General features: G+C 39.5%; 1 protein-coding gene and 1 long non-coding RNA gene across 2 annotated transcripts in view; one reads left to right on the top strand and one right to left on the bottom strand.

Annotated features, from left to right (window-relative positions):
• The first annotated feature begins 144 nt into the window (after positions 1-144).
• The window catches only part of JAM2 (junctional adhesion molecule 2), a 78827-nt gene continuing 56331 nt past the window's right edge, over positions 145-22640 (top strand). The window contains exon 1 of the mRNA XM_005548895.5: positions 145-318. Coding sequence (XP_005548952.1) covers positions 252-318 — 67 coding nt within the window. The 5' untranslated portion in view covers positions 145-251. The remainder of the gene's footprint in view (positions 319-22640) is intronic.
• LOC135970025 (uncharacterized) lies at positions 6319-10595 on the bottom strand. The gene is made up of 3 exons (XR_010585417.2): positions 10500-10595; positions 9987-10083; positions 6319-7844 (listed from the first exon to the last, which is right to left on the bottom strand). It is a non-coding gene; the product is annotated as an uncharacterized lncRNA (long non-coding RNA).

Here is a 22640-nt window from a genome sequence, read left to right as displayed (position 1 = left end):
CCCCACCCTCACCCCCCGCAAAAAAGAACAGACCCCCATCCCTGGGCTGGAGGACCCGCCTCTTGGCAGCCAGCTGAGAAGGCGCCCCGGGGAGGGGGAAATTGACATCCCATCTAGAGCCGTCCCTCCTCTTCCTCCCCTCCCGACTCTACTCCTCTCCCGCCCTAGAAGTTCAAGGGCTCCCGGCCTCCTGCGCTCCTGCCGCCGGGACCCTCGACCTCCTCGGAGCAGCCGGCTGCCACCCCGGGAAGATGGCGAGGAGGAGCCGCCACCGCCTCCTCTTGCTGCTGCTGCGCTACCTGGTGGTCGCCCTGGGCTGTAAGTTGCTCGGGTTCCTCTACCCTTCCTGCCTGGACCAGCCTGCCCCCACCCTCCAGCCCCCCATGGGGCGCTCGCGGAAGGAGTCTGGGCGACTCTGGGCCGAGGTCGCCGCGGGCGTCTGACCTTGCGCCCCAGCGAGCGGGAAACCCAGGGTGCCCGCGGGCGGACGCTGGGAGCAAGGGAGCGCGAGGTCGTGGGTTTCTTGTAAATTGCGTCTGATTTTGTCGGTTCTAAATACAGAAAATTAAGGGTTCCCACTAGCAGGTTCTCATCTGTTTGTAAAGTTGGGTTAAGTTTTCAGACAGAGGGACGTGATTCGAATGCAAAACTCACTACCCACTGGTAAGATGCTAAGATCCCAAGAAAGATGGCATCACTGGGAGGCGGGCGCCGGCCACACTTTGAGTCCCCGGGGAGGGGGCAGCGTCCGCGTGGTCTGGGCTCTGTAGCGTCCCGGCTGAGCCGGTGATATGCAAAGCACTTGTGGGGCGGAGATGGGGGGAATTCGTGGCTGCTGAGCCAGAATTACTTTTATCCTCTCCACCTGCACATCTACATTCAGTTAGAGAAGTCTGGTCTGGGGACTCTAGCCAGCTGCTGTGTCCTCAGGGGACATCCAACGGGACGATTGTTAGAAAGATTCAAAAGCCACATGATCCAGTAGCTGGGGAGACGTCCCAAAGCCAATTTCGCCGGATGATTTTAAACAGGATTGTCACGGATTCTGGGCTCATGAGATTTAAAATCCTGGGAACGTTGCCGTTATTTTTTTTCTTCGCGTTAACTTTTTAGGAAAATGGAGGAAATTACAATAGACCTTAAGCAATGCAGTTTGACTTTTGCTTTTTCTTTTTTCTCCTACCTTTTTTGTTTTGCTTTTTTCCCTTCCTTCCTTTCTTTTCTCTTTTCTTTTCTTTTCTTCTTTCTTTCTTTCTTTCTTTCTTTTCTTCTTTCTTTCTTTCTTTCTTTCTTTCTTTCTTTCTTTCTTTCTTTCTTTCTTTCTGTCTGTCTGTCTCTCTTTCTTTCTTTTGTAAAATGAGTTACTATTGCTATTCTTGTTCCGGTAAAGTAATACTTATAATACTTAACCTGCGGAATGAGTGTCTAGGACCACAATACAATGATATTTTCTCACGCCCTCGCTGCCCAAATGATCATCGCACAGCTCAAGTGATGTGAGCACGTCCCTTTGTGGAGGAGGAAGGTGCACATTGTCTCAGGGAAGGGACATGTGCTGACCAATATTATATAAAGTCAAACCAGAAAGCCAAAGTTTCACAATGAAACCCTTGTGCAATTTTGAAATATCAGTTGGTATTATACGGAACACACAGAAGAAAAAAATGCACTCATGCTAAAAGGCAACAGAGAGGTAGGTTGGACAAATTGTAACAAAACAACTGAGAAAGTTATGTATTCTGCTGAAATCCTAAATTTCAAATAGAAAAGAGTGTGCCTGTTAGTGTAGAATTGTCACTAATTAAAAACAGAAAATCGTTTCTGCTCTGCTATTCCTATTGACTCACCAACATAGAAACAATACACCCCAAGTTTGAAATCGTAATGGAGAAACAACCAAGAGGCAAGCAAAAGCATAAATGAATGGGGCTGAGTGACCTCTTCAAGCTTTAGGTAAATATAACACATTTGCTCTGCTAAACTTGATTCCTACGGGGATAAATTTGGAAGTGTTGCGGGGACTTTTCTATATTGTTCCTGAGACACCAAAAGATCTGGCATTGCAAGAGTGTTTTATTTGTGTGTGGGTTTTTTTTATGTTTAAAACAATTTTAGAACATTTGGATTTAGATAAAAATTCCAAAACTAGTATAGAGAGTTCTCATATACTCCACACCCAGTTTCCCGTATTGTTAATATCTTACATTAGTATGGTACACTTTATTCAAATTTCCTTCATTCTTACCTAATGCCTTTTCTATTCCAGGATGCCATCCAGGTTACCATATTACATTTAGTTGTCATGATTCCTTAGGTTCTTCTTGGTTGTAACAGTTTCTCAGGCTTCCCTTGTTTTCTCTTGCTATAATGGGTTTGAGAAGTACTGGTCAAGTATCTGGTACAACAACTGCCAACTGGTGTTTCTCTGACATGTTTCTCATAACTAGTCTGGGGTTATAGGGTTTTTGGTGGAAGATCAGAAAGTGGTAAGGGACCTAGGTAAAGGGACATTTTCATCACATTATCTCCAGGGAACATACTGTACACATGACTTACTGCTGTTGATGTGAACCTTGATCGCCTGTAATCCTACTCATAATGTAGTGCATACCAGCTTTCTCCACAGATTACCTACCCTTTTATCTTCATTTCCATACTAGATTTTTTGGAAGGAAGTCACTACATGCAACCCACACTTCTTCAGAAAGGAGAGTTATGCTCCATCTCCTTGCAGGCGGAGTATCTTCATAAATTATTTGGAGCTCTTCTGCATGGGAGATGTGTCTCTCTCTTCCCTTCATTTATTTAATCGTGTGTTTTTCTATCAGTATGGGCTGATACATATTTGTTTTATACTTTGGGTTATAATTCAATACTATTTTATTTATTAAAGACTTAGTGGATTTCTAATACTGTTGTTACAGATTCATCTTCTTAATATTCTTCCCAGATGTAACTGTGCCACTCTTTTGGTCACTCCTCTCATATACAATATCATGCTTCCTCCCTTCCTTCCTTTTTTTCCTGTTGTTTATGAGCATTCTTTATATCTTTCTCAGTAGTCTGAAGGATTGCTTTTTTGATGCTGTTCTTGTTATTTAAATGATGATGTCAGTATCACTGTTGATACATGGACATTTGTGTGTGTTTAGTTTAATTACATTTTTCTTTCCCACTCCATTAGGAAAAGAATTTCTTGATGTTTGCTCACCACTATATGTCCAGTGCTGAGTGAAGTTCCTGGTTAATAGTAGGTATAAATATATGCCTGTTGATTCTGTGGTGTCTTAGTCCATTCAGGCTGCTGTAATAAAATACCATAAACTGAGTAGCTTATAAACAACATTTATTTCTCACAACTCTGGAGGCTGAGAAGTTCACATTCAAGATACCAGCAAATTCAGTATCAGGCAAGGGCCCACTTTCTGGTTCATAGATGGAGCCTTCTCAGGGTGACCTCCCATGGTGGACGAGGCAAGGCAGCTCTGACGTCTGTTTGTAGGGGCACTTGTTCTCATGACCAGATCACAGTCCAAAGCCTTCAACTCCTAATACCATCACATTGATGATTAGATTTCAACATATGAATGTGGGGGGACATAAACCATAGCAGATGGAATGGGGATGAGGTAGGGTAGGTAAAAGAAGTGTATAGATTGAACTGATTGCAATATAAATCATGAAGCTCTAACTTCATCTTAAGTAGGTGGGGTGTCAGATTTCTCTGAGGCATCATTTAAGCTGATATCTCAAAAAATAATAGGAATGAGTATTCCGTGTTTGGTGGGGGTGTTGTCATACCTTTTGGGGTCTCTCAGAGCCAAGGAACTGATTGTGAATGATCTACCTAGCCAGTAGCAGCTGGTCCTCAGATCTGGACTGGGACCTGATCCAGGCGCTTAGCCTGAGTCTAATCTCTCATCAACTGATAAAGATTGTGGTAGGAGAGAGAGGTCTGAATCTTTTGTAAAAGCACAAGGTGCTGCCTTTTTGCCAGAACTGACCCAAAGCAGCACTCCAGGGAACTGGTACTAGGAAAATTCTGCCCTCTGTATCTATTGTTAAGAAGCAACTGTCATAATCAATTTGCTGGGGAGAAGTGGTTCCATGCTGGCATAGTCTCAATTATCTGATGAACAGAAACGTTAAAATGGGCTTGTAGGTGGATTTAACAACCATTTCAAGACTATGAAAGAAATTATATTAAAAAGAATGAAGTCAAAAACAAAAACTTCAGCCTGAGCACAGTGACTTCGCTACAACCGAGAACACTCATATATCCTCCCACATGCGCAGTTTAATGAGAGGAGCCCAGAGGAGCTTACGGATGTTCACCACCCATGGTTTCCATTGCATTGGTTTCCTCCTGTGGGCCTTCTCCGTAGAGAAGATGTATTAGAATACAGAGGTAAGAGCTGCTAGCTTTATTGAAGTCAGACCATCAGGAAGCTATAAAGGCCATTACTTAAAATAATATTTTTTCATTCCACGCAATATAGTAATAACACTGCTGAGTCAATACTCCAGTATACCCCTATAGCTAGACTGATGTTTTGAGGAAGATGATAGTGAGGATGGAAAAGGGGAATCAGAACATGGGTCAGGTGCTTCCTTTGGCAAAAGCAGCAAAAGAAAACTTAAAACCAGGGGCTGTTTTCTTGGACGGTATTAGTGTTAACAAGGCTAGAACTCAGAAAAAGCAATCCAGCCGCATTACTTTTCTATGGCTGTGAAACATATGACCACAAACAAAACAATACAAATGTATTGTCTTAAAGTTCTAGAGGTCAGAAGTCTGAAACAGGTCTCACTGGGCTAAAATCAAGGTATTGGCCGGGCGTGGTGGCTCATGCCTGTAATCTCAGCACTTTGGGAGGCCAAGGCAGGCGGACCAGAAGGTCAGGAGATCGAGACCATCCTGGCTAACACGGTGAAACCCCCTCTCTACTAAAAGTACAAAAAATTAGCTGGGCATGGTGGCAGGCACCTGTAGTCCCAGCTACTCAGGAGGCTGAGGCAGGAGAATGGTGTGAACCCAGGAGGCGGAGCTTGCAGTGAGCCGAGATCACGCCACTGCACTCCAGCCTGGGCAACAGTGCAAGACTCCATCTCAAAAAATAAATAAGTACATAAATACATAAATAAAATAAAACAAAATCAAGGTATCGGCGTAGAACATTCCTTCTGGAGGTTCTAGAGCAGAATCTGTTTCCATGGCTTTTCCAGCTTCTGGAGGCTCCCCATTCACAGCTCTGTCCCACCAGCTTCTAAGCGTGTGATGCCAGGCTGCCATCTCTCTAGTTCTCTGTCTTCTGCTTCCTTCCACTCATCAGGACCCTTGTCTCACCTGACCTTGGGGTCACCTGAGTAACTCTGGATAATTTACCCATTTCAAAGTCAGCTGGTTAGCAACTTTCATCCATCTACAACTTCAATTCCTATTTACCATGTAAAGTAAGATATTTATAGTTCTGGGGAGTAGGATGTGGACATCTTTGTGGGGCTATTATTCTGTCTCTCACAGCAGCCAAAACAGTGTTTGCAGTGTTGTAGCCAAGAATATTCTAGATTCTGTGAAGTCACCATAACTTTTAAAGTATAGCTCATAGTGATATAAAGCTGGTTGGTTTTTTAGTTTTGTTTGTTTGTTTGTTTTATTTGAGATAGAATCTCGTTCTGTCACCCAGGCTGGAGTGCAGAGGTACAATCTCAGCTCACCACAACCTCCACCTGCCAGATTCAAGCAATTCTCCAGCCTCAGCATCCTGAGTAGCTGGGATTACAGGCGCCCACCACCACGCCTAGCTAACTTTTGTATTTTTAGTAGAGACTGGGTTTCGCCATGTTGGCCAGGCTGGTCTTGATCTCCTGACCTCAGATGATCTTCCTGCCTCAGCCTCCCAAAGTACTGGGATTACAGTCGTTAGCCACCGCACCCAGCCTAAAGCTATATTTTTTATGAGTTGTTTTTCAAATTGCATAGTATGGTAGTAAAGAACATGCACTCCAATGTTGCACTCTGTGCTCTTACCAGCTGTGTGATCTTATACAGGTTAACACCTGTATATATGTCAGTTTACTCATCAGTGTTGGTGATAATCCCAGTAAGAGTGCTTACCTCATAGAGATTTAGGAAGAATTACATGTATAGCACACTTAGTAAACTGGAGAAGCCATTGAAGCCTTTTGACATTGAGTATCAGTTTGATTTGCATTTTAAAGAGAATGCATTGGATGGAGTATGGTGAATGGAAGGATTGGGGTGGGGGGAGTCAAACTGGGGAAACCAGTTAGAAGTTATTGGAGTAGTCCAGGCAATTGCTTATGTAAGTACTTATTTTATACAGTTTATCGGTAAATATACTCACATAATTACACATACACATTTAACCACTGACAATTGCTTTTTACAGCTGTCACCTAGTGATGTGATATGTTCTGAGAAATGTGTCGTTAGGTGATTTTGTTATTGTGTGAACATCATAGAGTGTACTTACATTCTGTGGTAGAGCCTGCTGCACACCAAGGCTATATGGTATAGCCTGTTGCTCCTAAGCTACAAACCTATACAGCATGTTACTATACTGGATACTGTAGGCAATACCTAAACATATCTAAACATGGAAAAGGTACAGTAAAAACAGCATAAAAGATCAATGGTACACCTGTATAGGCACATACCATGAATGGAGCTTGTAGGACTGCAAGTTGCTCTGAGTGAGTCAGTGAGTGAGTAATGAGTGAAGGTGAAGGCCTGGGACGTTACTGTATACTACTGTAGACTTTATCAACACTGTACACTTAGGCTACACTAAATTTATAAAACAATAAAGTTCTTGTGTTACAGCAGTACAGGTGTTATAGCATCTCTAGATAATAAGAATTTTTCAGCTCCATTATAATCTGTGGGACCACTGATATGGTTCATTGTTGGCCAAAATGTCATTATGTGGTGCGTGACTGCATTTGAAATGTAGTTAATTAAATCTGATCAGGAATTTTTTTTTTAAATGGCTCTTTGGTTTTTAAGGACATTTTTAAAAATCATGTATGCTGCATTTTCAACTTTCTGTTCAGTTCCCAACCTATAAACATGAAACAGTAGCTCTTTTGGTTACTATATAGACCTTGTTTCAATGTTATTCTCTTTCCCACACGTAAGTTTATTTTCAGTATTTGTTTCCAGTGTTTCCAGAGTTTCCCTGAGTTGTCATCCTTAGAATGGTCATTTTACTGGATTTGATGTTCAGAAGAGTGGCCTTCTATGTTCCAAAGGGTATGAGTGTATGCATGCATGGGGTGTGGGGGGAAAGAGAGAGAGAGGATGGATGGCTGTGTGCTCAAGTAAATGCCTGCTGACAGGAACACAAAACCCTACTCTATGAATCTTTAGGCCAGTGAATAGGTAGGAAATGCTCTCCAGTTTGAATTGTTCCTACATTTTTATGAGCAGAGAAGCAAATCCTGTGAAAGTATTTCAAGAGCTGCCCTCTTAGCTGTCCATTGTCTTGGCTCAGAAAGTCCTAAGGAAGAATCCTTGTAAACTTAACAGACAGGAATTTTGTTTTTTACTGGAGAGCTCTGCTTTTCTTTATCGCATGTCATCAGCATCAAATTTTTATTTGTTTTGTTGGGTTTTCTGTTTTGTTGTAGTTGTTGAAATTTTCTACTGGGATAATTTAGGACGGGCTTGTCTTTATATTTGTAAGGAGTAAAAATGCATAACCTGGTCTGTCTTCTTTATGCTAGGTTTATCCAATTTGGTTGCTTTCATTTTGTCAATGCAGTCACCCGCTGTTTTTACTCTTCACTTTCTTCACATTGTGAAACTTGCTAAATACATACTATGGACAAAACCAAAGATAAAAATGAATTAATTGTTAAACACATTTTCTTATATGTCTAACTAAGAATAAGATATGCTTAGGGTAAATTCAAACAGAGCAGCAAGTTTATAAAACAAGAAATAAGTCTCCTTTCCAGGCTTCCTAACTCCTATGCCTCTCAGATAGCCCATCCTTAAGTTTCCTGCATACGGTTTCAAGAAATTAGAAAATAAATAGTTCCAATATATATAAGCATACTCTTATAATTTCTTTAGAAATAAATATCACAATTTATTATGCTTACTGCTGTATACCTTCCAGAAAATCAAATCATATTATATATAGTGTTGTGCACCTTGCTCCAAAAAGTTATTTATGTTAGTAATTAAGCTACAACCTAAAGTTCAGTCTACAAGCAGGACTCAAGATAACATCTTATAGAAGCCTTTAAAATTGTTGTGTCAAAATGCAGTGGGAGCTATTTTCTAACTAGAACCACCAAAAATAATGAAACAAAGTGATTAGTAAAACAGAGGGAAATAAACTTCCAAACCAGTAACCAAATATGAAAAGGGAAAAATTCCAACCAAGATCCAGTTAAAAAGTCCAAAGGAGAACGTGTGTAAACCCAGAGAGGACAGAGACACTAGCACCAGCTAAGATTCGCAGACAAGTGCAAATGGGTGCTATTTTTAAAGGAGACCAAAGAAGCAATAATGACCACAAATAAAAAGGGAACATGTGAAACTTCTGGGCAAGTGCTAAATTTGAAAAGACAGAATGGTGTTTATGTTTTTAAAAAATGCATTAGAGGGCTGGGCACCGTGGCTCACGCCTGTAATCCCAACACTTTGGGAGGCCTGAGGTCAGGAGTTTGAAACCAGCCCAGCCAACATGGTGAAACCCTGTCTCTACTAAAAGTAGAAAAATTAGCTGGGCGTGGTGGCGTGCACCTGTAGTTCCAACTACTAGGGAGGCTGAGGTGTGAGAATCACTTGAACGTGGGAGGTGGAGGTTGCAATGAGCCAAGATTGAGCCATTGCACTCCAGCCTGGGCAACGGCAAGATTCTGTCACAAAAAAAAAAAAAATTCACTAGATGCATTTTCAAATAGGAATGGATTTTGATCAGAAGCAGAACTGATACAATGGAATAAACAAAAACTCAAGTATCCATTTGTCCAATAACCAAAACATACAGCCATCTATGTCATAAAACACTAAAATTGTACCTAAGCATATTGGAGACATGAGATTATTGTACGGTCCATATAGTTAGTGCTTTTGGATCCAGAACAAGTCAGGTTCTTTTGTGCCGTGTGTTTGTGTGAGTGTGGGGGGGGGGGGGTATAAACAAGTGAACATCTATGCCATTTTATCTCGATACAGTACTTCTTCCCAACCTTCATTCGTCTGTGTTGTTGTTGCTATTGTTCCTCATGTGGCCAAAAGCAATTTCTCCCTGAAGGTCTAACTCCAAAATTCCTTGCGCCTTCTCCTAATTCTTTCCAACTCACCGATTCCTCAAAGTTGATGTCTACTGTATATTATACTCTGGTGTTTTTGGTATATTCTTGATTCTCCTATGGCACTTACTAAGTTGTACTTTTATAATTTTTCCACTCTCTGTAGTGTGAGCTTGTTGGGGCAGAGACAACACATCTTTGGGTCCTTAGTACCTAGAGTACTGCGTGGCACATTTAATACTTGATTAAATAGAATTATATAAGCTGGAATTTAATGCTTATTTGTTTTGTAGCTTCATAAAATTATATAACATTTTAGTAATAAAAACCTCAAGACATATGTACAATTAATAGTCCCAAATGAATGCATAATATTTCTGCTCCTAAAACTCTCTCCTCCTCTTTTTAACAGTGGCCTCCCTAGAGATACAAGGAAATATAGAGACTGGTCTGCCTTATAGGATTTTAGGAAATTTTCCAGATTTCCTGATGCCTCCTTATATCCTAAAAGCACATAAGTTCCTCTTGAATTAGTAAGCATTGATTAAAAACTCAGATGAGTCAAACAATACACTCCTCAAAAGTTGCTTAATCTAGAATAGAACAAAGCACATGTATTAGTCTGTTTTCATGCTGCTATAAAGGACTGCCCCAGACTGGGTCATTTACAAAGGAAAGAGGTTTAATTGACTCACAGTTCCACATGGCTGGGAGGCCTCAGGAAACCTACAATCATGGCAGAAGCAGGAAGCAAACACATCCTTCTTCACATCATGGCCGGAAGGAGAAGTGCTGAGCAAAAGGGGGAAAAGCCCTTTATCAAATCGTCGCATCTCATGAGAACTCACTCACTATCATGAGAAAAGCATGGAGGTAACCACCCCCATGATTCAATTACCTCCCACCAGGTCTCTCCCACAACATGTGGGGATTATGGGAACTACAATTCAAGATGAGATTTGGGTGGGGACACACCCAAACCATATCAGCATGTTAGTTGTAAAAGTTCTACTCTGGAGCAGGGTATCTCCAAACTTTCCCCTCATGGCCCAATCTCTTTGTTACTCAATTGATATAATAGCAATCTATATCCCATAATGAGCAAAAGTTTATTAAGAGAGATGAGACAATAGAGACTGTTTTAGTCTATTTCTGTTGCTGTAACAGAACCCCTGAGACTGGGTAATTTATAAACAAAAGAGGTTTACTTGGCTCACGGTTCTGAAGCCTGGGAAATTCAACACTGGGCAGCCACCTCTGGCAAGGGCCTCATGCTGCATCAGAGCATAGTGAATGGCATCACCTGTGGAAGCACCCGCAGGAGCAGCAAGCGAGTATGTGCAAAAGAGAAAAAACACAAGTGATAGCCTCACTTTTTTTTTTTTTTTTTTTTTTTTTTTGAGATGGAATCTCGCTCTGTCACCCAGGCTGGAGTGCGGCGGCGCGATCTCGGCTCACTGCAAGCTCCACCTCCCGGGTTCACACCATTCTCCTGCCTCAGCCTCCTGAGTAGCTGGGACTACAGGTGCCCACCACCATGCCCGGCTAATTTTTGTGTATTTTTAGTAGAGACGGGGTTTCACTGTGTTAGCCAGGATGGTCTCGATCTCCTGACCTTGTGATCCACCCACCTCGGCCTCCCAAAGTGCTGGGATTACAGGCGTGAGCCATTGCACCTGGCCGATGGCCTCACTTTTTAACAACCTGCTCTTGCAGTTACTAATCTAGTCCCATGAGAACAAGAACTCACTTGCCTGTGTGAGAATTAACCCAGTCCTATGAGAATGAGAATAATATCTTCGTGAGGGTGGCAGAGTCTTCATGACCCAAACACCTCTTTAAGGTCCTACCACCTCTCAACACCATTCCACTGGGAACTCAGTTTCCTATGTGTGGATTCTGAGGGACACACTTCAACCATTGTAGAGCCTGATAAAGTGATCTTCATTTCCAAATCAAAGATGATTTTCCTAGGCATTCTTGTCAGGTATTTATACAGGTTGGTGCAAAAGTAACTGCAGTTTTAGCTGCCAGTTTTAATGATTTTGTGGGATCTTGACACCTGCTCATTAGCACTTAAAAAATTACCCCTGGATCCAGGTGAGTCATCATCTTGGCCAAGAGTCTCATTCGGCATTAGGCAAATGCCAAAATCAGATCCACATAAGAATCTCAGTTCAACTGTGCTACTGCCACCCAGGACAGCTATCTGAAGATACAGATGTGTTCGAAAAACGTCAGATCAGTGATCTTCAAACTTTTTTATATTACATATCCTACTTCGTTTTTTAAAAGAGCATATGTCCTGACATTTTTTTATAAATTATAATATGTATTTCTGTATCGACATATTAATCATAAAACATATAATACATAGAATAAATATCAAATGAATGAGATAATGGAGCATTAAACAATAACACACTAACAGGGCAGAAATGAGGTGGTTATAGCTCTATATTACAGTGTCCTGTAAAGGCTCTATAAGTAAAATAATGTGAGATTGGTACATGAATAGACAGACAAACCAATGGAAGAGTATATAAACTCCAGAAATTATGCCAACTTTATTTAGAAATCACGTGTCTGTGTGTGTGTATGTGTGTGTGTAAAATGGTAGCATTTGAAACCATGGAGAATGCTTAATCAATATTGTTTCAAATGAGAAGCCATTTGAGGGAAAAATGGATCAGAACCTGATATTCTCCATGATGATTAATTTCAAATGGATCAGAGATCTAAATGTAAGTAGGTAAATAAATTAAACCATACCTCACCCCACCAAAAATAAAATAAAATAAAGCATGGGTCTGTTCTTCTATAAACTGGACTGTATATCAAATGAGTATCTGCATGGGAAAAAACACCTTAAACAAATCCAAAGATAAATGACTAATTGGGAACGGATATTTGTAAGTTACGTCTCTGATGGAGTATTATCACTGATATAAAAGGAGCCCCTAAAAGTTAAAATGCAAACATCAAAATTTTATAAATGGCACACAAAAAACCCAGAGTTCCCAGAAGAAAAATTTAAATGGTTCTTCAAATATGAAGCTTTTCTCAGTATAACTTAAAGTGCAAATTAGATTGTCCCAAAGATAGCACTTCTTCCCTTAGCAAAATCACATAAACTCATCCACATACTGTTATTGAAGTTGTATGGAAATAGGCATTCCACATACTGCTGATGGAGCCGTGAGATGATACAACTGATAGGGAGTAGCAATATGTAGAAAAATTGTATATTTACCCTTTGACCCATCATATTCAGCACTATGTAGAAAAATTCTATATCTGCCCTTTGATCCATCAACCCCACTACTGGGAACCTATTTTAAAGCTGTAGTTGCAAAAACAGGACATGCTTTATGCATGGTGTTATTTCTTTTTTATGCATTGTGTTATTTATTTCACAACTATTATAAAAAAATTGATTGAAAACAAATGCCCATTTATAGGTGATTGGCTAAATAAATAACACAATGATAGGCACTGCAGCGATATAAAGGAATAATGGTGATCTCTCTATACTGTTATCTCCAAAATATAGTAAGTGAAAAAAGCAAGATGCAGAACAATCTAATGCAGCATGCTACATTTTGTGTATGACAGAAACACTGGCAGGTTAAACTGCTAACTAATGAAGCTATTAACAATAGGTAGAACAGGAATGGAACAGACTTCTCTTACTATATACAGCTTATTACATAGATTTCATTTTGAAATTTTAAATGTTTTATTTCAAAAAATAAAATTCACTAAAACAGCCGTCCTTAAAAACGGAAAACAAATGGAAATAAATGAACATACTGAGCTGGGCATGGTGGCTTACGCCTGTAATCCCCATACTTTGGGAGGCCCAAGCAGGAAGATTGCTTAAGACTAGGAGTTCAAGACCAACCTAGGCCACATAGGAAGGCCATGCCTCTACAAAAAAGAAAAATAAATAAAAATTAGCTGGGCCTGGCGGCATGCCTGTAGTCTCAGCCACTCAGGAGGCTGAGGTGGGAGGTTTGCTTGGTCCTGGGAGATTGAAGCTGTAGTGAGCTGTGATTGCACTACTGCACTGTAGTGTGGGTGAAAGAGCAAGATGCTGTCTCTAAAAGAAAAAAAAAAAAGAAATAAAGAAATAAACCTACTGTATATCAAATCAGTGATATAACCACACAGAGGAAATAATTATTTCAATCGGAACCTAAAAACATAATATTCTACCAAACAGTAGAATATATGTTAAGGACAAAAATAGCTGCAAATATGTTTTAAACTTTAGTACTTTAAAATAATGATTTTGTTATTTTGACACTACATTATATTATAGGAAATACAAATCAGTAATTATACTAATGTAAATAGAAATTAAGATTTTTAGTGTAGGAAAAAAGAGATATGTGTATAAAGTTTTTAAAAATTAAGTACAGGTCCTATAATGTTCTATCTGATTTGGAAATGTTCTATTTGAATTGAGTTTGAACTCATGATGCTTTCCTCTTTTCAAAGCTACTTTTCCTATCTGTCCACTAAAAAGGCCCAGAAGACATCACAGCCTGTATCAATCAGCTTTGAAGAAGTAATAGATAACCTCAGAAACCTCAGTAGTTTGCCACCATATCCATTATATATTTGGCTTGTATTCCATTTTGGTGGCTCCAGGTCAGCTGCTGAGTCTCTTCTCTACGATCTTCCTGTTCTAGGACTCAAGCTGAAGGAATTGGCCCTATTTGGAACAGACAGTCCTTGTGGCCTAGGGAAAAGCAAAGGACAGAGCTTAACAGCTCTGCAAGCTTCTACTTAACATGAGATATGCCCATTGGTCAAAGCACATCACGTGGCCAAAAATGGAACTGGGATGGAGAATTGTGTTCTGCCTGCTAGGAGGCCCTAGAAATCATACAATAATAAATAAGAAGGGAGTTAGGAGTTGGGGATAATAATATAAACTATCCTACAACCCCTCAAAACTGAGCATACTTAGCATATAGACTATAATCCCTAAATACCATTCCACACTAACAATGACTAGGGAACTTTGGAGGGACACCTGATTCCAGTTTTAGGGTTAGGCGATTTAAGATGAGCCTGGGATGTTTTCTTGCCCTTGTGTATTCGTCTGTTTTCACACTGCTATAAGGAACTGCCAGAGACTGGGTAATTTACGAAGGAAAGAGGTTTAATTGACTCACAGTTCAGTGTGGATGGGGAGGCCTCAGGAAACTTAAAATCATGGTGGAAGGCGAAGGGGAAGCAAGGCACCTTCTTCACAAAGTGGCAAGAAGGACAATGCCAAGTGAAGGGGAAGAGCCCTTATAAAACTATCAGATCTTGTGAGAACTCACTATCATGAGTACAGCATGGGAGAAACTGCCACCATGATTGTTACCTCTATCTGGTCTCTCCCTTTACACGTGGGGATTATGGGGATTACAATCAAGATGAGATTTGGGTGGGGACACAAAGCCTAACCGTATCACTTAGAAGGCAAGGTAGCTGTCAAAGACTAATGAGATTGTGCCCAAAGGACAAAGGAATCAACCTAAAAAGACTTTCTTTGGCCAAACTGGAGGCAAGATGAGAATCAAAAGAGAAAATGTAATACTGAATGCAATTGATTTAAATATGTTGACTGTATTGTTAAATGCATTAATTATAAAGATACTAAAAAGAAAATCAAAAAAAATGTTTAAAAGTCATCACTCTGGCCGGGCGCAGTGGCTCAAGCCTGTAATCCCAGCACTTTGGGAGGCCGAGACGGGCAGATCACGAGGTCAGGAGATCGAGACCATCCTGGCTAACATGGTGAAACCCCCTCTCCACTAAAAAAATACAAAAAAACTAGCAGAGCGAGGTGGCAGGCGCCTGTAGTCTCAGCTACTCAGGAGGCTGAGGCAGGAGAATGGCGTGAACCCAGGAGGCGGTGCTTGCAGTGAGCTGAGATCCGGCCACTGCACTCCAGCCTGGGTGACAGAGCGAGACTCCATCTCAAAAAGAAAAAAAAAAATAAAGTCATCACTCTTTGGTCACCATTAGAATTAACTAGGTCAGTTACTCCTTACCCTGATATTTGACAATCAAAATAAATAATTATCTTTATTCTGCTTTCTTTTAGGCATGTATGTGTAACCACAAAGCCTTAACTTAGAAGGAAAAGTTCTTCTTTATAGAATTCAAGCTAATAAATGTCAAAGAAAATAGATAATGAAAAAATAATAGAATCTAATCATCATTTTGCAACATGTAATTGACTTAGGGTATGATTATTAATGGGTAAAATCATTAGAGAAAATGTTGATGAGAGCTTTACGATGGAAGGATCAGTCTGTTACCACCTGAAACACTGATTAATCTTAGCATCATTGAAAGTAGGAAAACCAGCAGGTGCTGTGGCTCACGCCTGTAATCCCAACACTTTGAGAGGCCAAGGTGGGTGGATTACTTGAGGTCAGGAGTTGAGACCAGCTTGGCCAACATGGTGAAACCCCCTCTCTACTAAAAATACAAAAATTTGCTGGGTGTGGTGGCTCATGCCTGTAATCCCAGCTACTTGGGAACCCGAGACATGAGAATCACTTGAACCTGGGAGGCAGAGGTTGCAGTGAGCCAAGATTGTGCCACTGCACTCTAGCCTGGGCAACAGAGTGAGACTTTCTCTCAAAAAATAAAAAAATAAAAAGGAAGCACATAGCACTCCCTGTGTAATATTCTTGCCCATCCCTCCAAAAAAAGAAAATGACCTCCACTTGAATGAAGCCTCTCAGCAAGCGAACTTTCATTACAGAAGGATAGATGCACAAATCAAATGACACAAGGTAGCATGTGCACAAACTCAGAAAGTGGGTTTTTCTGCAGAATAACTGACCAGGTTTCTGCAACATATGGCATGAAAGGTAAAAACAAAGGGGGAGAGAGGAAAGAGCAGGTCAGTGCTAGATTAAACACATGCATAAAAGGCCTAAGAAGCAAATGTAATGCTGACATATAATATGTATCCTGATTCAAATAAGACATCAGGGAAATGTGACTAGACATTAAATTATACCAAGGAATTATTTTTGTTAGTTGTTCAAATGGTGTTATAGCTATATGTCTTTAATCTTTAGTGGTGCTTGCTAAAGTAATAAAGAAAATTATTTGGTATATATGATTTGCTTTAATATTCTTCAATAATGTAAATGTAGTAAATATGACAAAATCTTTATAACTTTAATCTGGATGATGACTATATGGTGTTTATTGTTTGTTGTCTCTATTTTTGTATATATTTGAAAATTTTCATAATAAAAAACTTAACCCATAAAATAGAAAAAAGATAATAATATGATAAATATACTGAAATTCTGGGGTTTTTTTTGTTTTTTTTTTTTTCCTGAAGCCCTCTGGTCTTTTTTGTATGTTCCACTTTTCACTCTACAGGTTTAAAGAGAAAATGAATAGAACAAAGTGAATTTACTTGAAATATTTGAAATACCAGCTCTTTTTTTTTTCTCTTGAGATGGAGTCTCACTCTGTCACCCAGGCTGGAGTGCAGTGGCACCATCTCAGCTCATTGCAATCTCTGCTTCCCGGGCTCAAGCGATTCTCCTGCCTCAGCCTCCCGAGTAACTGGTATAGGCATTTGCTACATTTGTTTTTGTTTTTTTTTTTCCAGTAGAGACGGGGTTTCACTATGTTGGCCAGGCTGGTCTCGAACTCTTGACCTCAGGTGATCTGTCCGCCTCGGCCTCCCAAACTGCTGGGATTACAAGTGTGAGCCACTGTGACTGGCTGAAACACCAGCTCTCTTAAATGCTGTGCCTTAACCAGGGTAGTCAGTGTAAGAAATGCAAATTATGTTTGAATAGTCCCTTTTAAAAAGCTATTTAGTCTATCTCCCACTAGTAGTTTTTTTAAAATGTCTTTTTTAAAAAAAGAAAAGAAAACCAATTCACCCCTGTCATCAGCTAGAACTCCAAGATCCTGGGTTATACAGCAAAGTCTGTTAGTAAATCTAGTGCATAGGAGCTACATTTTTTTTTTTAACAATGTAGCATGGACCTTTCAGTGTATTTCTTTTGAAAGGGACTTTAATATTTTATTCCCTAAAATGTAAAAATACTCATCACATGAATGCATGCCACATTCATAGACTGATGGCAAGAAAAAGTGAATATAAAAAAGGAGTTGATTAAATTCCTAAAAATTTAAAAGTTTTGTCTTGCATTTGTTTAGTGGAGACTGGTTCCATTAAGGCCTTCTTGTCCACCCCCAGGCTCCTTCTAAACAAGTAAAGAGAATACCTGCAGATGTCTTACATTCAACATATCAACTCAAGCACATTTCAAAATTGGCCATAGTTTCTAAAATATTCATTTAATGTTAAAGTTCTTGTCATTAATAACTTAGTGCCAAGCTTCCTGTGAGTTCTTCGTAAGATTGAATTTCTCATAGTTCCTTTAGCCCTGAAGACCCCAAACCTATGAGGATTCTCTAGAGAAGATGCCGATTATGGGAAAAGAATGGAAAAAGGAGAGGCATTTAGCAGCCACATTAGAATAGCCTGGAGCCTGTGTCAGCAGCATATGCACACTGTCATTGTAGCCATTTGTGTCAGAAGCTATTTCTGTGCTGGATAGCACTTTCTCCAAGTACACTATGAATTCATGAGCAAGGGAATGTAGATGTTAATGGAGGAAGAAGTTTCACTTCACCTCCCACTCCTTTGCCTCTTAATTTTAGAGTGGAAGCAAGATTGCATCACAGTCCTCCATGGGATATATATTCAGAGTCCTAATTATTTGAACAATCATATATTACTTGCTTGTACAATTATATATACGTTCAATTGTTTGTAGTTAGCCACAAGTTACCAAAATTTGCTGAGTAATGATGAGACCCATCAAGACCAGCCTTTTTCATGATGTGAGCTAGAAGGTTTAAGGAGATTTATTTCTAATTAGAAAATGAAAGGACAAAAGATTTTGGAAGCGGGCTATTGCAACACTTCTTTTATAGAGCAGTTATCCCACTGATGTGTATATTGAATACAAATTTTCTTTTCAGAGAACAATGGACTTACATCTATCTTTTTTTTTCTTTTTTGAGATGGGGTCTCTCTCACCCAAGCTAGCATGCAGTGGTGCAATAATAGCTTGTGCTCGTTTATTTATTTTTTTGGAGAGATGAGGTCTCACTATTTTGCTCAGGTTGGTCTTGAATTCCTGGACTCAAGTGATGTTTTTGCCTCCTGGCAAAAGTGCTGGGATTATAGGCGTAAGCCACTGCAACCAACCTGACTTTCATCTTTTACCTAAAGGAGTATTAGTCACATCCTCTCTTACAAGGTGACTCGTGGCAGGTTCATATGGATAGGGATGGTAGACAGAATCACTTTCACTTTTTAAATTGATTGATTTTATGAATTATATTTCTAATATGTATTTGCCAGTGGTACATTATTGAATTCATAAGTTAAATATCCATGTGAAATGTCTCTTCTAGATGTTCAAAGGACCACCTTATATTTAACCACAAATGTCAAATTTTGTTCACAAAGAAGCAAAAAGTGTGATATAAACAAAATGGAACTAGAGTTCCAATGGGCTAGATTGAGTCAGTTCTGCCCTTGGTAATCATATGGTTTTAGAAAAGCTACTTTATTGTATTTGAGTCTTTTTTCCCCTCATTTGTTAAATGAAAGGGTTTGATTTAATGATAGTTTGTGTTGTTTATAATTTAACATTTTATGTTTTTAAATGGGAAAATGTACCATATTTTAGCCTGTTATAATAAAATTATGTTATATGTAGCTGAGAACACGTTTTAAAATTCTAAACTGCCTCCTTTAGAATTCTCCTTGGTTAGAACAGAGCCTGTTTTAGAAGGAAGCAAGAAAATAAGCTCCAAAAATGCTGGATATTCATGAAGTTGACTGTATATCATGCTATAAACTTTTTGTTGGATGCAGTAGCCAACAGGAAGTTGTGGAAGGTTTTGAAGGTATTGGGGATAAACAATCATTTTGACCCTTACATATAGACTAGACTTGGGAAGAAAGGGTAACTGTAAGGCAGGTCTTAGGTATTGAGGTCAGGATTAAACTGGAGGCTGTCAAAATTGTTTAGGAAAAGTTGAATCCGGAAGACACTCAAAATAGAAATTGATAAGATGCAGTGATTGATTAAATATAGGGGGCATCAAAGAAATCAAAACAGGTATTCCAAGATTGTAACCTTGTAGAACCAGAGAAATCATGGTATTTAATTGAGAATCATTCAGAAGTAATAAAATAGCCAACTAAATGTATCTCTAAAGACCACTGGAGAGTGGATGATCATAATCTGTACCTATCCCCTATATTTAAGTGGTAAAATGGAAACAGAAATGTAAAACCACTCTGGGAAAAAACATGGAGAAAATTAGTAGGAGGCAAAAAACTGAACTCTGGAGAACATGCTTAGTTAAAGAATATAAAAGAGCAGAGACAATGACAAAACAAGTGCCCAGAGAAATAATGGACAACCAACAGAACCAGTGTCATGGAAGCTGGGGAGGAATTTTGCAATGTCAGTTGTTATCTAGAGGTCAGGAAGAATGAAGGGAAAAGATCAGGGTGAAGTGTTGGGTAACCTGGGGGGATTAAAAAGTAAAGAAAAAACAAAAATTAGCATTCGAATGGAACTTTACAATTGACAAAACACTTTCAGAGGAATTATTTTACTTCTCATGTTAACATGACTGTGAGACACATAGGACTATTTTTTATCACAGTTTCATAAATGAGAAACACGGGGCCGGGCGCGGTGGCTCAAGCCTGTAATCCCAGCACTTTGGGAGGCCGAGACGGGCGGATCACGAGGTCAGGAGATCGAAACCATCCTGGCTAACACGGTGAAACCCCGTCTCTACTAAAAAATACAAAAAAAAAAAAAAAAAACAAAAAAAAACTAGCCAGGCGAAGTGGCCGGCGCCTGTAGTCCCAGCTACTCGGGAGGCTGAGACAGGAGAATGGCTAAACCCGGGAGGCGGAGCTTGCAGTAAGCTGAGATCCGGCCACTGCACTCCAGCTTGGGTGACAGAGCAAGCCTCCGTCTCAAAAAAAAAAAAAAAAAGAAACACGGGAGCTTAGGGTACTTTTAGGACTTATACCGAGGCAGGACTTAAAGTTAGAGTTACTGACTCAAAATCCCACATTCTTTGCTATCTGGAAGACAAGGATACAAAGAATATGCTGGAAAGTACCAACCAATAGTGTATTTGCAGTGTCCTTGTCTCTCACCACATATAAATGCCTTCTATATTCACAACTCAAATCAAATTCAAAGCAATATTAACCTGAAGGGTAAGCCATAAGCCTGTAATGAGTATTTCATGTTCTAAAAATATTATTTAACTAAATGGGAGAAATATCCAAAAATGAACACATTCCATATTGGAAGGGGTTTATCATCCAATTTAATCATCCTAATAGCATCACAGCAGATCATTTAAAAGGGAAATAGAAAACGTCCTCATAATTTTCTAGCCTTTTTTTTTTGCCGTAAGTTCATATTAAAAGAATAACATTAATATTGCTTTAAGCAAAGATAAACATTATTATACGTCATGCATTTCCTAAATTTCAATTATGTGTTATTTTAAAAATTGCTATTTGTGTCTGATGATAGAACACAAGGCTATGTTTTTCCTTCCTTTTAAAATAAAAAATAACTCTTTTAGCTGATTTCTTGGGTGCCATTTTGTAATTTCTTTTGTCTTTCACTACTTCCCAACTTTAGTTTCCATAGGAACAGGATCCATCGGAAAGCATTTGGGATTCTTTCAAAATGTTGACTCCGAGATTTCTAATTAGGGTTCAGGCACTTATAGTTTAATTAATATGAGGCTTTTTCTGTGTTTTATCTTTGAAGGTGGAAAAAACTGGGTTATGATATCATAATATGTTTGCCTTTTCAAAGATTTTCATTAGAGATTTGGATCAAAGAGCTTTAAGATCATTTAAAAATACATTAATACATGGCTGAAAAAATTAAATATATTATGTATACTATTCTTGACAGATAAGAAGACTTAAAACAACAATTATCCCAGTTGAATGCATCAAAATTAGTTGACTTTTCCTTAGCTGAAAATTGATTCTTTGAAATATAACATAAATCTAGTGTCTCCTATACCTCTTTTATAGTTTGTTGTTGTTTTTCTGAGATGGAGTCTCGCTCTGTCACCCAGGCTGGAGTGCGGTGATGCGATCTCGGCTCACTGCAACCTCTGCCTCCTGGGTTCAAGCAACCCTCCAGCCTCAGCCTTCTGAGTAGCTGGAACTACAGGCCACTGCCACCACACTCAGCTAATTTTTTGTATTTTTAGTAGAGATGGGGTTTCACTATGTTGACCAGGCTGGTCTCGAAACTCCTGACCTCAAGTGATCCGCCCACCTCGGCCTCCCAAAGGCTGGGATTACAGGCCTGAGTCACTGCACCCAGCTTCTTTTATAGTTTTATTGTGAGAACAAGTATGGTCAATGGAAAATAATGTAGGTGATAGATTTTACTTTTTAAAAATTACCGTTATAGTCACATTACATTAGCTGTATAAGACAAAACAATCCTCAGTTTATAAAACAAAGCATTCAACTTTCTATTAACAGAGAGTGTGCTCAAGGAATTAAATCAGGGACTATCAACAGGAAGGGGATTACTGCCCCCTCCAAAGTCCCGCTGCATGCTCATGTGAGTGAAAACTTCATAATTATCTGAGCTTATACTGTAACTTACACTGTTTTACATATAAACACAAATATTCTTTTGGACAGTCTTATCATATAACTAAATATACAAATTTGTATTCTAATGCTCACAATAACCCTATTTTTTTTTTTTTTTTTTTGGAGACGGAGTCTTGCTGTGGCACCCAGGCTGGAGTGCAATGGCACGATCTTGGCTCATTGCAACCTCCACCTCCCAGGTTCAAATGATTCTCCTGCCTCAGCCTCCTGAGTAGCTGGGATTACAGGGGCATACTACCATCCCTGGCTAATTTATGTACTTTTAGTAGAGACGGGAGTTTCACCATGTTGGCCAGCCTGGTCTCAAACTCCTGACCTTAGGTGATCTGCCCACCTTAGCTTCCCATAGTGCTGGGATTACAGGCGTAAGCCACTGCACCTGGCCAATAACTCTATTCTTATATTCCTGTACTATTTGAAATGGTTTCTGATCTTACTTAAATCCCATTTAACATTATAAATGTACACCAGGCATGGTGGCTAATGCCATAATCCCAGCACTTTGGGAGGTGGAGGTAGAGGATCTCTTGAAGCCAAGAGTTTGAGACTAGCTGGATTGGGCAACATGGCAAGATTCCATCTCTGTGAA

This window comes from Macaca fascicularis, chromosome 3 (genome assembly GCF_037993035.2).
Source record: "Macaca fascicularis isolate 582-1 chromosome 3, T2T-MFA8v1.1".
In the NCBI taxonomy this organism is placed as follows: domain Eukaryota; kingdom Metazoa; phylum Chordata; class Mammalia; order Primates; family Cercopithecidae; genus Macaca; species Macaca fascicularis.
Note: the sequence above shows the minus strand (reverse complement) of the source record. Positions and strands in the feature narration are given on the sequence as shown.